Genomic DNA, 16,272 nt, shown 5'->3' with positions numbered 1-16,272 from the left:
TCAAAAACAGCAAAAAGGGAAAACAGAGAAATGGGAGAAAGTGGATGTAAATCAAGCATCTAAAAAAATATATTAATTTTTTTTATAACTGGTGGCAGGGAAAGGGTAGAACATATTTTTATTTAGATTTTGCCTTTTCAAGATCTCTTTGAATTTTCTTATTTGAAAAATTAAATTTTGTGGGTTGCCTTCTCGTGATAACTTCTGCAGTGAAATAATTTCAGCCACTCCTGAACCTTAGTATCCTACAAGGTCAGTAGTTTATCCTGACTCTTAATGGCTTATTCCGGGCACCTGCAAGGAACAGAACTTTGGTAGTATACTTGATTAAAGACTCAGAAGAATCAGAAAATGCCCCAAGTTTATGGTTCTTCAACACTGAAAGTAGTGATTTACCTCAGTGGAAATATTCACAGGAGTTAAGGTGCCCAGACTGCTCATTAATGCTCTGTTGGTTCCTGCTATGGTGCATGACTCAACTCTCCTTAAGGATGGACCAGTAAGGTGGCTGCACTGGTGCTGAAGACCAGGGGTTTGAAAGGTTTGAAGTGTTCAAGCCTGCTTGTGTTGGTGCCTCCTGAGGTGGTTTTAGATGGGAAGCAAGGTGCAGAGGTGCTCTGGTTTGAGTCTGTGGGAACCTCCTGAGACCTGAAGCCCAAAGAGCCAGGTCAGCCCAGTGCCCTACCAGCACCAGGCTCTGCTGAGAGAGCAAGGAGGCTGCTCAGTTGGCTCATCATGGCACTGCTCTCCACTGCTTTGCCAAGTGACTGATTGAGCTGTATCTACCCAACACTAAAAGTTTCACAACCCAAAGGTAACTGTAGAAGAGCTAGAGAATGACTCAAGAATAGGGAAACTGAACTCATAGCAAGAAATTAAAGAAATTCTAATTATTTAGGTGCACAAATAAAATGTACTCTAACCTCAGACTGTTACAGACAGTATTCATAGGAAGGAAGTAGCAAAACTGGTAGCAAAACAGCTTCCTACCTGTTGTGCGAACTACAGAGGAGCAATGGCTGCAGACTGAAGCAAAACTGTCACAGGCAAATTACCAAAAAAATCAACACACCATGGTTTATTTCTCCACAACTGATCATTTCCATCAAGTTAATGCTTTCTGAAAGTTCTTCTTGTTCAAACTAATTTCCATGCAAGAACCTCTATTATGCTTCTCTGGTATAATTTTCCTTCTGGATTTATAACCTGGGAAACTATTTAAAACATCCACAGACTATTATTAATATATTTAAATATTTTCAAATGGATAATACTGCTAGAACTGGTCCTTACATACATGTACACACACACAGTGGACAGGTATCATTTTTTCAACATAAACATTATGCATTTCCTCACATTGGAAATGTGAGGAAATCCTCACGCACCCCATAGGCTGATGCTCTTCCAGTAGCATTTGTTGCTAAGGCATTCTTCTGAGAAATATGACACTTAGAAGGGTTTATCCGGCAGTGGTTGGACATAATTTGTGCAGAGAGGACTAGTGCAAGGCCCTAAATGTGGTCTATTACCTAGTTTAGCTCCAGAGCAGGGAACTCCTGACGCACAGGGTAGAGCTCGCCGCTGTGAGTGAGAAAACAGCCGAGTTTGAACTGTCCTTTTTCAGCAATGCCACTGGGGGCAGAGTTAAACCAACTCAGGGAAAATTTCCCTTCTTTTTTAACCAATCTTCTCCTATTGCAGACGAAGAAGCAGTGTAATCAAAAGCTACTCATTCAAATGAAAACTGAATGTGTACCTTGCTCTTTAAACCTCGAAACCCAATGCGTGGCTGGTTACACCAAAATTACCAATGGGACTGGGATACCAGACTGCAGGTACTTCTGTCAAAGCTTGTGTCTCCTTGAATACTGTTCTCCATGAATAAGAAAATGTTGATTCATTTTACAAATACTCTATGCCATTTTCTTAAGGAACATTTACCATTCGCTTCATCAACTCCAGAGTCCAAGCTTCACTTGGAGTACTTCAAGTCTAAAGTTAATTAGCAAATGGTATGAAAGAAACTATCAACAGCCTATCAGATTTTTCTTCAGAGTGGCGATAAAATCACTTCCTTGTTTATTCTGCATACTTCATATAATTGATCTAAAAATATCAAATTATATATAAGTATTAAGATATAAATTATACTTATGTATCATACATACCATATATTATAAATATATATAAATAACAGATTTTTTCAAACTGACAGTTTGGGAAGGTGTGGGGAATGAAGGGAAGGAAGAAATATCTCAAACCAAATTTGAAATCTTGCCTTTTCAATGAAAAAAAAAAAAAAAAAAAAAAAGCAGTGTTTTAGAGGAAATGTACTATTCTGGCCTGTACTTAGGATTTAAAGAACTTTGATATTACCTAATTTTTAAAATACTATTTCAAATCAAAACTTATAGAAAACTTCTGTGTTTAGGTTGCAGAAATGAAAAATTAAAATAAATAAATAAAAATACTATGCAAAAGAACCACCTCTAAGGATCTTTTTAGATCTTGATGTGCAGGATCTGTTTTAATGAAGGAAAAAATGTCAGATCTATGCAACTAAGATTAAAGTGCTCTCTCTGACACTGAAAGGAGAAGAGGAGGTTAACAACTTCTTTTTTCGCCACAGTAAGCTTGTAAATACTTTCAAGCAGCTCCAACTTCTTCTCCTCAGGTATTATCTAGAAATTAAAACACAAGTACTTTCTTTCCCGGGATGTCGGCATCGTTGTTTGAAGGAATTTGAACAACCTGAGTGCTGCCAGGGACACTGGGGCCCAGACTGCATGGGTGAGCTCTCTTTTTTTCCTTTTATTTATTTTTTTTTTTTTAAATAGAATCTGAGTTGAAGTAAAGCAGTGATTTTTCCTCTTTTCAGAAGCTATTGCCCTGAGAAGGTTGCTCCTCAGAATTTATTATAGGATTAAAAAATAAACAGCAGTTTTCAGCCAAAACTTTTAGGATTTGGAGAAGAACACATATTCAAAACTTTATTTAAAAAGAAAAATTAATAGAAAAATTTAAAAACTCAGACAAACCCTTGGTTTTGAGACTTTCCAAACGGATCATTTCAGTCATGCCTGCAAAATTACTTTTCCTTTGGGAGTATGCCCACAATGGCTTTTAAAAATTTAACTTTTCAAACTGCAAGTTTAAATGTGTCATTTTTGGTCAAAAGTACCCTCTTATCTGAACCTGAAATATTTTTAAATCTCTTTAACTCTTTACTTATTGATGCAAGGAGGGTCTTTTCTTTCAGCTCAACTTGAAATAGTTTTGCCTTCCAAGGTTTTTGAACCTCCAGTGAAGGCTATTTTACTGTATTACTCAAGCAAGGGTAATCAGGAGTGCCTCTCCTCCCACTGCCTCTTCCTCAGGAAAAGTCTTTCAGCATCTCCACAAGTGCATCAAATCTCATACTGCTGAGGTTGGCATCTGGAACTGCAGTTTCCCTGCCCAGGCAGAGCATTTCCTCCTTTAGTTAATGGTTTAGATGACAAGTTAAAAGACTCATTTAACATCTGTGAAGTCCTTTTGTCCACAAAGTAGATTTAAAAATTACTTCAGTGTGGCCTAAGCTATGATTAAAATACCAGTCATTTGTCTACTAAAGTAAAATGGTCAAACCCCAATTTACAGCTACTTTTATAGAGGAGATAGGTGAGTAGTAGCATGAGGTCCTGTCTTCTGAAGATAACACTTGTGTGGTGATTTATCAGTTTTTTCACCAAATGCACCTTAAGTGCCTGGTAGGAGGAAGATAATGAATGGTACAAGTGATTGTCATCCCATGCCTCAGGGTGCTCTGAGAGGCCACACAAGGGGTATCTCTGTTTGTAGAGAGGGGCAGAGCTTGCTGCCCCTGAGCTGGAGCCCTGACTTACACCACTGCAGGAGGTAGCAGAGGCAAGGAAGCCCTCTCTTCCTTCAGACAAGTTTCCTGACCCCAAAAAGCAAAGAATCAAGGTCTCAGCATTGTTTCTGCTGTCACTTGGAGGAAGAAAATAACTTTTTGCATTATCGCAATCTCTCTGAGAGTGTATGGAGGGCCTTGAAATGCTGGGAGGAAAGCCTGTCCCTTCCTGAGGCCAGAGAAAAATCCCTGACATGGGGTTTACTTCACATTTAGCATCTGATGGCTATGACAAAATTAGGTCTTGAATAGCACTCTGACTTCCTCAAAAAATAGTGCAGACTGACACACAGTGTGAATGAAAGATTGTCATTCCCCATCCCTCCTCACACCCAGCCCCCTGTAAAAGGGTGACAAGGGAAAAAGGAAAAGTGTTGGGGGGAAAAGGTCTAGGGAAAAAGAGCACAGCCTTTTGACACTGCCGGTGTCAACTGACCAGAGATGCCAAAGCTGGCAGAGCTCAGATGCCCAATATGTGTAACTGATGGGCTTCAGTGGGAGCTACCCCAGCTGTGGGCAACTATTTCATGGCTCCAAAGAAAAGCATGGGTACAAACTGAAAAGTGCACAGCATGGGTCATTTTGTAGAAAGTATTGTAACAATAAAGATAAAATGTTAAAAAAAAAAAAAAAGAAAAAAGAAGACGAAAGATAATAAATCTAATTCTGTCAAATTACATGTCCAAATTGTACCTTCTTTACAAGTTCTACCTGCTGCTTCAGCCTACAAGGAGTCAGGTGAAGAGGAGTAATCCAGTGCCTCTGAACACACTCAGGAAGTGCTGTATTAAACTCTATGAGACAAAAAAAATTATATTTTTAAGCTTTTTTTTGGCCTAGGTATAGAGAATTGGCCTTTGGTCTCTGACATCTGTAAGAGCTAAGCAGGAGCATCTCTTTCTTATTACTTTTTAAAAAACACCTTCACCAAAATCAAAGATCTTGCTTCTCCATGGCATGGGGATGGCAGCAGGTGACTGTGCCAGCATCTCCCCAGTGTCCTGGTACTAACTCCTGCAACCCCACTGGCCAGAAGGAGTATTTTATGTTCCTGACCAAACACATACAATCATATGCTAAACTGCTGACAAAGCTGTCCCTTGGTGGTGGTATCAAAACAAGAGACAAGAGGTAGTGAAGACAAGGGGAAGCGTAATGAATATCAACTGCAAGAAACCTGTTTTCTCAGCAATTTTTAAGTATCCTTTCCTAGATTTTATACCATAAACTGAGTTTTCTCGTTATTTCTCTGTCTTTGTATATTCAATAAAAGCATCAGTGCAGGCAATTTTTTTTCCATTCAGAGCAAATATCAAACATCTTGCATGTATGTCAGCCCTAAATATGAGATTTAGCTATTACATGGTGACAAGAACATAAGATTCACTAAAAGCCACTTTAAAGATTAAAGTATGTATATTTATTATATCACTTCTGATTGTTTAATCTCAGTTCTTCATAGATCTTTTTATTTCAGCACATATCAGATAAACTGCACAAAATTTTTATCTTTACATTTATTGGGTTTTTCGTAAGAAGTTTACTCAGATGCAACAGACCTCACAGACTCATCATTAAGGGATAAATTAAGAAATATTAACAGATTGGTATAAAGCCAAAGACTTCTTGAAAATTAAGCGTATATACACACACTTATGTGCTCATCACTCTCTCCAAATCAAATTAATTTTCATTAAAACTTCCGCACCACTTAACCTACCTAAATCAGGATTAAGTTACTCAGTGGGAGCATAAATCCAGTGCTGTCCATCTCCACCCACACAGAACAGAGTCTCTTAATAAGCAATAATTCTACCAGTAAGACAGGAAAGAACTTGTGAGGCAAGTTGGAGTTTGAGACATTTAGATGCCACCTGCATCAGGATTATGGTGTTTAATGGGAACTCCAGTTATGGAAAAGGCTGATGGAAGGGAGTTAATAAATCATTTCCACAGAGAGGCTGCACAACTACAAAAAATAAGGTTATCCCTACAAGGGAGAAAAGCCTGACAGAACAGCCTGACTGAAAATTACTGTAATATGCATTTCCTATAGAGAACTTTTCAGTAAAAATGTGAACACTGAAAAAATATCAGCCAAAAATTAAACTATTTTGACTTTGAAATGCAATTATTGTTTCTTACCCTCTCCTGCTGGCTGGGGTTTTTGTTCAGACTCTGTCTCACCACTCTTTTATACCACTGCCTGTAATCATGATTTTAGCACCAGAAGATCTGAAGAGTTTAGCACCTTTGTCACACAAGTTTTACTAGCGATCACTGCATATATTGATATTTCAGAATAAGGAAGCTACTTTTTGTGCTGTTCTTTGACTACAGCCACTAGCTTGAGTTCCCAAGAGCAGAGTGATGGTCCCTGCTAAACCTGAAATTCTAGTGAAGAAATCCAGGAAGCTGCAGAACAGCAGCAGTCACTCGAGGTCCCTGCATGGCCCAAAACCCTGCAGCTTCCAACGCTGCCACCCCTGGTGTGCAAGGGTCAGACCGAGCTGACTGATGGCCTAAACCTTTGTCCTTTCTAGCCTGTCCAGGAGGAGCTGCATCACCATGCAACGGGAGAGGACGCTGCTCTCAGGGTATAAATGGAGATGGAACATGCACTTGTCAGGTACACCCTTGCTTTTGAGAAAAAAAAGATCATAGCAGGGAAGCTCTCCTGAGAAATAAAGCATATTACATTGTATAAATACATTGAAAGAAAGTATTTCAGGACCAGTAGATATTATCTCCTTGGAGTTCATTTTTCCCATGGTTTGTAATAAACTTCACATTAGTATTTCTACAGACCTGAGCACACTCAGATGAAATTATTAAAGAGCTCATCTACCTCGTCTCCCTGAAACAGGTGGCTTGAGTTCTTCTGGTTTTGAAGTGTGTTATTAGTCATGACTTTTTGCCCTAATTAGAAACCTTATACTTGGGACCATACTCTCAGTACAATGTTCCTTTGTGGTAAGTGCAATGTGCAGTGCTTTGTAACTGCAGCCAAAAAGATTTTTTAAAAAAACAATTCAAATTAATCTTTTCTACCTCCCCCTCTACTCGTTAATTTTTCCATTACATCAAAAGCACACGTGGAAAAGAGACAAAGTGAAAAATAGTCGGAAAATACTACATAACAACTGTAAAAATTATTTGGACTTCAGGCTTGATTACTGCTCTTTATTGTTAACTTGGTATTTAGAACATCTGATTTGGTGTCTAAGAGCTAAAACTTTAAAATAAAATAGGAAAAAATCATTCAAAAGACAGTGTTTTCTAGACTGCAGTAGTTATCTCTGGTTTGCTGATTGAACCTTTTATGTTATTTTCTTTTGGCAGCTAAAGATGCTGTTTTCAGGCTAAGTATGTATCTATCTATATAGAAATAGATGAGAGACTTAAATTTTTATTTCCATTCTGTAACTCACAGAAAGGATTTGGTGGAACAGCCTGTGAAAAGTGTGCTGAAGATAATTTCTTTGGTCCTTACTGCACGTCAGGTAAGTTTGATCTTGCTTTATTGAAGTGGGGAAAGAAGAAAGAAAACTGTGTTCAGACACTAAAAAATCACAGCGAAATGGGGAGGGGGTCCAAGGGTTTCCCATCAAGGGCTACTGCCCACTTCAGGGAAGACAACTGGCAGGGAAAATAGGCAGCAAATCAATTCCTCATTCACAATGGGGCTGGATTCAGCTCAGGACTGTACAGACAATACCTAGTGTAGAGCTACAAGAATACTTCAGTCTTATCTTGAATATCTTCATTTTAGACAACAGTCAAATAAATTAGGGGTTAGAACTATCTGAATTCTCATGCAGGTATGCCTCCCTGTTAGCCAGTTACAGTTTTACCCACTTTTCACCCCATCCTACGGATTTGCATTTCTTTGATCTACATATGGGAGGTTGTTGTGGTATTTTAAATATTGGGTGGGAACACATCAAATGCATAATTTATAGTGGCTTACAGTGTTTTTTATGTTTTTTTAAATATATCTACAAACTGGAGATTCTGTGTCAAGGCATGAAATACTCTTGTAGTATTGAAACCAGTGTATCTTCTGAATCAGGCCAAAAGTCCTTCTAGCCTAGTATCCCATATTGGGGGGCAATTGTTAAAATCTAGGGAATGAGCAGAAGCAGTTAGAGATTGTATTCAAACTGTAGTGTTCAAGAGCTCCTCCTGGATCCATTCTCCAGAAATTATCTGCCTTGCATCTGAGTCCAATTCTGCTTTTGCTCTCCACAATATTCTGTGCCAAGGAGTTTCATCATTTAGTCAGAAGTATGAAAAAGCATTAATTTGGTTTAGTTTAGGGTTTTGGCTGGTAGATCACTCGATTTGTTGGCCATACGTCTATTAGGAGAAGCAGAATATTGAGGGAGGAATCAGAGCTATTTGCATTATTTAAAATGTGTATGTATCACAAGTGTATATATTGGTATAACATTTTCCAGTTTTGCATTTTTCTTAATGATTCCCAGTATTTCATTCCCTGCTGAGAATTAAACAGACATATCAGAAAACTACCTTGAGGGAAAATATTAAGAAATGTCTTTCTTAAATGGTAATAGTTCTTTATCCCTAAAGAAAACTCCTTTTTGCCTCTCAATATCTATGTGAAATTACTTTTAAAAAGAGTCACGAATGGCCTCACTTTAAAGCTATCTATTTTGGCCTTTCTACACTAATCCTACACCACTGCTGACTCAAAGGCCCCTTTTCCACCAACTGTCCACTGGATGCCAGTGTTGATACACAGAAATGTCACTGAGCCAACATTTCCATCAAAATAGGGCACTTTAATGAATTCAATACCGTAAATGTTTGGGGTTTTTTTTTCCCCAAGAAGCTACTAGAGGATTCAACTACATATTAACCTCAGCAACATTTTATACTTCAGCTTTCAGATATTTGAGCTCCTCCAATTTTTCTAATCACCTGTAAATACTTCAAGTTTGTGATTAACTGCTTTTCAGCAATACCTTATACTTTCCTGGGGTTTTTATTAGGACTATTAACAAAGGTAGAATATTACTAACTGATTAAGGTAGGTCATTTGCATGAACACAATATATGTTTGTAAAGAGAAGAGGATACACTACATCACTGCAGCTTAAACATGAAGTCAATGATACAACTCTTCACATGTTTGAGGCTTTTACAAGTATAACTGTACAGGGCCTTTTTAAAAAGCATCTTTACTATAACTGAAGTAGTTATAACTAAAAAGCTTTTAAAGTATGCATAAGGCTTCAAAAGCATGTATAAAGGGTATCTCATAGTTGTTTGGGTTCCGAATATGGAGTCTTCTGTGCATACTGTCACAAGGTTTATAACCAGAAATGACAGAATCCAGGGAGTAGACCAGAAAAAGCTGGAGACCTACACAGTGATTAATCATGTTTTTAACTACAGAAATTCTCTTTGCAGGGTGGGGAGGGGGGGTGTCAGGAAGTCACAAAACTCAGCTCTTCTGGAGGTGTTTGAGAGACATACAAACAGAACTGATGCAAAAATGAGCAATTTTTCAACAGTTATAAAAATGACCTGTGTTGCACATTACATTCAGTTTTGGCTCAAGACCATGTGTCAAATTTTACAAGTTTTATGGGATTAGCAGTGGGTCAGTTTGATGTTTATATCTTGTGTCATGAAGATTTTCAGGTTCCAAGGCTCTTAGCTTGCAAAAATCAGTATGTTATTTACTGATGTATGTGAGTATTGATCTTCTTATTAATGGAAGCCTATAAGTTCAATAACTCAGGTCAAAGTTCAGTTTTGAAAAAATCATACTTTGTAATATTTAACGATTGTTGGCCAGGACACTATTTGCTATGGGTAACCACTAATGATGTATTTCCAAATACCACTATTAAACAGTAAAGCCAATCCATGTCTCCCTATAGTTTGTGACTGCCTTCATGGAGTATGCAACAGTGGAATTACAGGGGATGGAAGCTGCACTTGTCTGTCTGGATACAAAGGGCTCAGCTGTGATCAGCGTAAGTAGATTGCTTTCTGTATATTTAACAGCTCCAATACAGTCTGAATTGGTGAGGACAAATGTAAAATTAGTCTCAGGTTAGTCACTCTACAGCAACCAACCATACACCGAACTGCAAACCCTGTGTGTGAGCTCTCACAGCCATCATCACCACTTCAATCACCAGAATAAAGACCATAGCAATGGGATCGATGGTCCCTAGACCAGGAGTGCCTTGAACTGGTATACTGCAGGATGCAAGATCTCCTGGCACAATGTGCAGGCTCGGCTTAACCTGTCACCCTCTGTCTGTCAGCAATAGCTGAATGCGAGGCCTTGCAGTGCCCTGCCAACTCCAGATGCACTGCCTCGGGTGAGGATGGAAGACAACTGCAATGCACCTGTCTGCCCAACTACCATGGGGATGGAACACAGTGTGAACGTGAGTAATTTTCATGCCCACTGGGTTCTTTGGATACACCATCACTAGTATTGTAGTTCAGATACCGAGTGCACTTTTGAAGTGAATCTCAGCACTGTCTTCACTAAATTGTTCTTAGGTTCACAACCTGAAGCAATCTCAGGTGCACATACTAGATTCCTTCTGAATGAAAATAAACCTTAAAATGTGCTCCAGAGGCACATCAGTATGACTGCTAGCAAGCTTCTGTCCATGCAACAAGATTAAAACTAGTAAGCTCCCTTGATATATGTAGTGTGGAAACTGGGTCATCAGTGCTTACAAATCCATGCCTATCATGTCACTGTACTTACTAAAGTTCAACGTCATGGTTTGCTTCCATAAAAACCAGAAGCAGCAACCAAGGCCTTTTATTTACTGTGTAGACATCCTGTGGTGGCTCAGCTTCATCACTATGCATAAACTCTACAGACAAGCTCACTTTAGCTTTCCTGTTTTTTATGAAGGGTAATAGCAACTCAGCTAGATGTAAAAGTCTACCTTAAAGTAGTCTTTATAGATTCCTCAACTTGCCACTGAATGCTGTAATTAACTGTATCACAAGAGTCTCTACTTACATTATGGCTTACAGCACCAGATCTTCCTTCTAGAGCAATTGCAATGGACAAAATGGTTGTATCTGATGCTGGAAGCACTATTTAGTAAATACTGGCTTAGATTAGGCCAGAAATACAACACTTCTCTCCAGGAATTATATGTACATTTATATTATATATACACATATCTATTTACATTATATAATTCAACTCTCTTGATCCTAACTGTGGTGCAGTTCTCTCTGAGTAGACTTGAACAGCATCCAAGAGTGAGACATCAGAAAATCATTCCTCAGGGAATGTGAGGCAGCATAGACAAGTGAGAGAAAAAGAAATTGCAGAAACCTGCAGAAAAAGAGGATGCTAATATCACTACCTCTTCCGGGTTTTGCATTGATACAGCCTGCATGGAAGTAGCTCCTCTGTCCCAATGCCTATAGGTACTGGGGTTACCTGTGGCTTAAACCAGTGTCTTTTCCATTTGACTGGCTCAGAAGTAGAGAACAAGTGGCTCCAGCATAGTTAAGCACATAAATGAGGATAGCAGTGGCTGTCCCAGGCTCAGCTTGGAGATGGCATTTCTTGCTGTCAATTTGAGCATGTGAATGTGTGTATGTACATGATTTCATGCTGGAACAGAAGAGAAAGCTTGAAAGAGGAAAAGTGAGCATTGGCAAGTCTCAGTTGCAGCTGAGGGAGAGGAAAGGGAAACCAGTGAGCAGCATCACCTCGTAGCTGAGTCTGGGGCCTGCCACCTTCTAGCTAAAAGGTGTGCTTGACCATATCCCAAACTAGACACAAGGGTATGAGAAGGTGCTTTTCAAGCACTGCGGACCTATGAAGAACAAACAATGCCATTGCCTTGAAAAAAAAGGGTTCATAGAACTTAGTAGTGAGTTTCCAGTCCAGTCATGAAACTACAACAGTGTGGAAGACACAGCTAAGGTGCTTGCTGGTCAGTTTTCCATACAGCTGAATGGATGACATTCTACTGTTTAATTACCGGAAAGAAAACAGCCAAGGCCTATGGTATTAGAAATACTTTCCAACAGATCTAACACCACTGAAAGCTTGTATGGACCTTGTATCACCTACCTGACCTTCTCTGGTTAAAATCAGCCAGAGAACAAGGAAATAGTTGTGATATTTTAACGAGCACATTACAAGTTTTATTCTGTTTATAACTCAATTTGCCAAGTTAAGAGATCTTTTCTGTTCAAAAGCAAACAGTTCGTTGCTACGTTGGCATAAACACATTCCTCCCTTCTGTCTTCACACCACCATGATACTTCAGACTTGGCCGTTATGAGAAGTTTAGTCTACTTGGGCTTTGGCATGAAGGTGCTCTGGCAAATCCTTGCTTTCAATTTTAGAACCACAGTCAATAATTCATTTGTTTCATTTATTTTTTTCACAAGCTATCAACCCATGCTCCAAAAAAGTCTGCGATCCTCATGCCGACTGCATTTACCTTGGACCAAATAAGCACAAATGTACCTGTCGAGAAGGTTACAGAGGGGATGGTCAGATCTGCTTACCCATAGACCCTTGCCAAGAAACATATGGGAATTGCCCTGCAAAGTCCACCATTTGCATATATGATGGTCCAGGAAAGGTCAGTGTTGAATGGGTGCCTCAAATGTTTCCTGTGTCAGCTACCTAGAAAGAAATTATGCTTTCTCTCCAAAACAAACCCATGAGTGTATGGGAACAGGCCTCAGAGGGACCAAGCTCTGCTTCTACCTTTGGCATAAGCCCTACCAGTGATCAGGAGTGAGCCTCTTTACCTTCCCTTTCTCAATGTATGAATATCTTGTTTCCTCCTGTGAAAACAAGAATGGCAATAGTGTTATTCTTCCTAGAATATTTTGGCTCAGATTTGCCTCCCCAAAATGGAGGCACTGAAATGAAGCTTTTTCCCCATTAAATTTTGTCTCTCTGACCACAGGGAACCTGTAAGACCATTAGGGTCCTTAACACAGGTGCCACAGAAATATACCTAAAGTTAGTGTATTTAGGAAAGAAGTAGCCTGGGTCTGGGAGGACAACCAATTAAAGGCATTGTATAAAGGCTGCATATTAATCATGTTGTTGGGAACTGACTCAGATTTCCACATGTAAAACCACCAAGGAAGCGAGTCTTGGGAAGACCACTCCTGCTTTGCCTGGACACCCTGAAGAGCCAAAAAGGGACTTGGTCATGAAGGATCATTCTGAAGTTCACAGTCATATAAGTTGCTCCTCTCAGAGGTGTCTCAGTAAGCTGCATGTGAGTGGCACACACAGGCTGGTGTGTACAACAGCAGTGCTGAGACACCTCGCTCATTAATATTATGCTTTGGCACTCATTTTGGGAAGCAGAGGGCTGTGGGAACAGAAATTTTAAAAATTGACCTACCCACACTGATTTTCAATGTTCTCTTGTCACAGAAGTGAATCCAAAGGGCTTTATCTGTAGGAAATTTATCTGCAAGTCACTAGTTTTCTGGAGTGGGTAAAACATAGAAGGGAGTTGTATAAACATTGTTAAGCTTTATACTTGCAACTGAATTCACCTGGTGATTAACTAAGGCTTTGGAATCTCACTGCCTTTAAATCCTAGTTTCAGAAAGTATGCTGAAATCTTCTATTTGTCTGTGTCTAATTTGTCTCTCCCCTCTCCCACTCTTCTGATTTAGTCTCACTGTGAATGCAAGGAGCATTATACAAATTTTGTACCTGGAAAAGGATGCAGCATGATGGACATCTGTGAAAAAAACAACACCTGCCATAAAAAAGCGAAATGCTCAATGGTTGCACCAGGACAGACCATGTGAGTCTTCTTGCTCATTAGAGATTTCTCCTAGTTTCTCCCTCCTCCCCCCAGTAAACAAGCTGCGAAAACAAAACCAGTGGAGGAACACCTCCTGAAGTTATCATTAATGGTTTCTTTATCAAGGACAAATTACAAGATTTAATGTGGTTAGGATAAACCAGTTAGCATAGTGTTTGATATCATCAGTCCAATTGTTAATATCTATTAAGTTTTATTTATATAGTGCTCAGAGGTCATTTCTACACTAGTAAATAAAAAGGACCAAGACTTCTGTTTCTCAGGGCAAGCAACATGGTCTATCTCACAGCTAAAGTCTCTCCTTCTTCCAAAACAGAATAGCTGCCTCTTGGCAGTGGTCCCTGGCACATTCTATGCCTGCCTGGGAAAATGCTGCTTGATGTGGGCCAGAAACACACCAGGCAACATGCTAAAAATTAATCAGCATTAATTATCACAGGACAGCACTGGAGACCTGGCTCTTTTTAGTATGCATATACAGATGCAGCTAGGGAATCTGACCCCCATGCTGTGAAAGCAACACCAAACTCAGCAGATTCCTCAAAGTCTCAAGTCAAGCACATGGGAAACTGCAAAATCTCTGGCAGAATTTGTTTTCCTGTACAGAAATTTGCTACACAGTGGTTAGGAGGGAAGTAAGTTTTAACACCAAACTTAACAAACCTATCTTAAGTCAAAGAATTTGGATTACATGTTTCTGTAGCCCAGTGATAGTTAGTACTGAGTGTAAAGAGGTGTCCCCAAAATGTCAGTTTTCAGGAGCTGAAAGTTTAAATGTGAAAGGCAAGATAGGCCATTAGCTGCAGATTTGAAACAAACTAGTTATTGTATAGATCCATAGACAGGAAGTATTCTTATTACTTCATCATGCAGCTTTCTCTTACAGTGTAATATCAACTTCACCCCTGGGTAAGCTATTGTGTACTTCAAACAAGTTTATCTAGAATATCCCCTACTTCATTCTAGAGCATACTGTACTACTTCAACTGCACTTAGTATTTACTTATACTATACTTAGTGTACTACACTGCTATACTGCACCACATCAGTTGAAAATTTAAAATAAAATTCCACATTCCATAACTCAGGACCTCTCTTTCCTAATTTGTCAGTGTTTCATTGTTGCAAGTCAATTTGCAACAGCTGAGAGTTTTAGAATGAGAAAATTAAAAATTTATATCTGGGGGAAGGAAAACAAGCCATCCAAATGCTTTGTACAACCCTCATTCAATTACCTACAAATTTTAGATGCTTTTAGACTTCTGTTTTTACCCCTCCAGACTGACTGATGCAGTCAGTTACCCAGCTGGTCCTTCCCAGGCCTGGCCACATAAAGTAAATTACTCCATTGGAAGGAGCAAGGGGGCAGACAGGTTGAAGGAGCTAATCTGGAATTGTGACATGCTTTCCTTTGGCAGCCAAATCCAAGCTGTGCTACTGGACACACACAGTTATAAGCAATATTGTCCTCTAGAAATTTCAAATTACATAGATATTCCTGCAGTTCACTGTGCCCCTGAAAATGACACCCAAAAAAAATTTGTGTCTAACCACCTGCTTCTTTATGACTACTTACTGAAAAAGAGAGAGAGGTTTATTTTGAAACCTTGAGCTGATTTGTGCAAGGTTTCAAGAGTAATTTATTTTTCTCTACTAAACTATTCCTCAGCTCTTTTGAAGTCTCAGGTTTTTTTCTTCTCTGCTCAGATGTGCAGAGATCTATGTACATCAATACAGTAATATTTACCCCGTCAGCAAAAACAAAACAAAACAAAAACAACAACCAACCAACCAACAAAAAAAAAACACAGCCAGCCCCCAGGAAACATCTGCTTCTCTCTCTCCAAGCCCTAACCCCTTCAGCCAGGCTCAATACTCATAACCTTTTCCCAAGAGATCCTCTTAAAAAGGAGAAGTCTCACCATCAGCATTTAATCCTAAAAAATTAGGATGCTTTTAGACTTTGATTTTTCCTAGGATCAGAAGGAGTCAAAGCTTGAACCTCTTGGCCAAAATCTAAGCAGCCTTCTGATTCTGAAAGCAGTCCACTAGTTCTTGAGAGACTGTGCAGATTTTTAAATGAGATTGCCTTCACTGAGGGAGCAGCTACAGTAGAGCCTGTACATGGGAAATGAGAGATGATTTAGCATGAGGTTCATACTACTGTGGGGTGTGAATGGCAAATGTGTGTTTGTAACAACCAACACATGCAAATTATTAGGTCATTAGTTACATAAAGAATATCTTTTGCTTGCGTGGAGTAATGTTCCTTCTCTGATGGTGCCTTTAGAAAAAATATCCAGAGAGATGAATCATGGATAGGGCTTACAAGAATACTGAACCTGCTGGAGGTTTAATTAGGAAAGGCACTGTTATAAGCTAGTGTTTGACAACACATGCCATATAGTTGTTTAGCCTCCTAAATATAGCTAGGGTTTCTTTCAGTGCGTGCTACAGGTTGGCAAGTGCCTGCTTTAATTTTAGCACTGAAGATGGGTAAATGATTGAGCTGACACC

The 16,272-nt window shown here is 39.2% G+C and overlaps 1 protein-coding gene across 1 annotated transcript in view; it reads left to right on the top strand.

The window, feature by feature from the left end:
* The first annotated feature begins 463 nt into the window (after positions 1-463).
* Positions 464-16,272, top strand: part of STAB2 (stabilin 2) — an 83,373-nt gene continuing 67,564 nt past the window's right edge. Inside the window, exons 1-9 of the mRNA XM_010005864.1 lie at positions 464-499; positions 1,705-1,838; positions 2,678-2,793; positions 6,460-6,545; positions 7,350-7,419; positions 9,829-9,924; positions 10,222-10,347; positions 12,341-12,537; positions 13,601-13,734. Of these exons, the coding sequence (XP_010004166.1) occupies positions 464-499; positions 1,705-1,838; positions 2,678-2,793; positions 6,460-6,545; positions 7,350-7,419; positions 9,829-9,924; positions 10,222-10,347; positions 12,341-12,537; positions 13,601-13,734 (995 nt within the window). The remainder of the gene's footprint in view (positions 500-1,704; positions 1,839-2,677; positions 2,794-6,459; positions 6,546-7,349; positions 7,420-9,828; positions 9,925-10,221; positions 10,348-12,340; positions 12,538-13,600; positions 13,735-16,272) is intronic.

The sequence above is a fragment of the Chaetura pelagica genome, unplaced genomic scaffold (genome assembly GCF_000747805.2).
Source record: "Chaetura pelagica isolate M959 unplaced genomic scaffold, ChaPel_1.0 scaffold79, whole genome shotgun sequence".
NCBI lineage: Eukaryota > Metazoa > Chordata > Aves > Apodiformes > Apodidae > Chaetura > Chaetura pelagica.
This window is presented reverse-complemented; position numbering and strand designations above follow the sequence as displayed.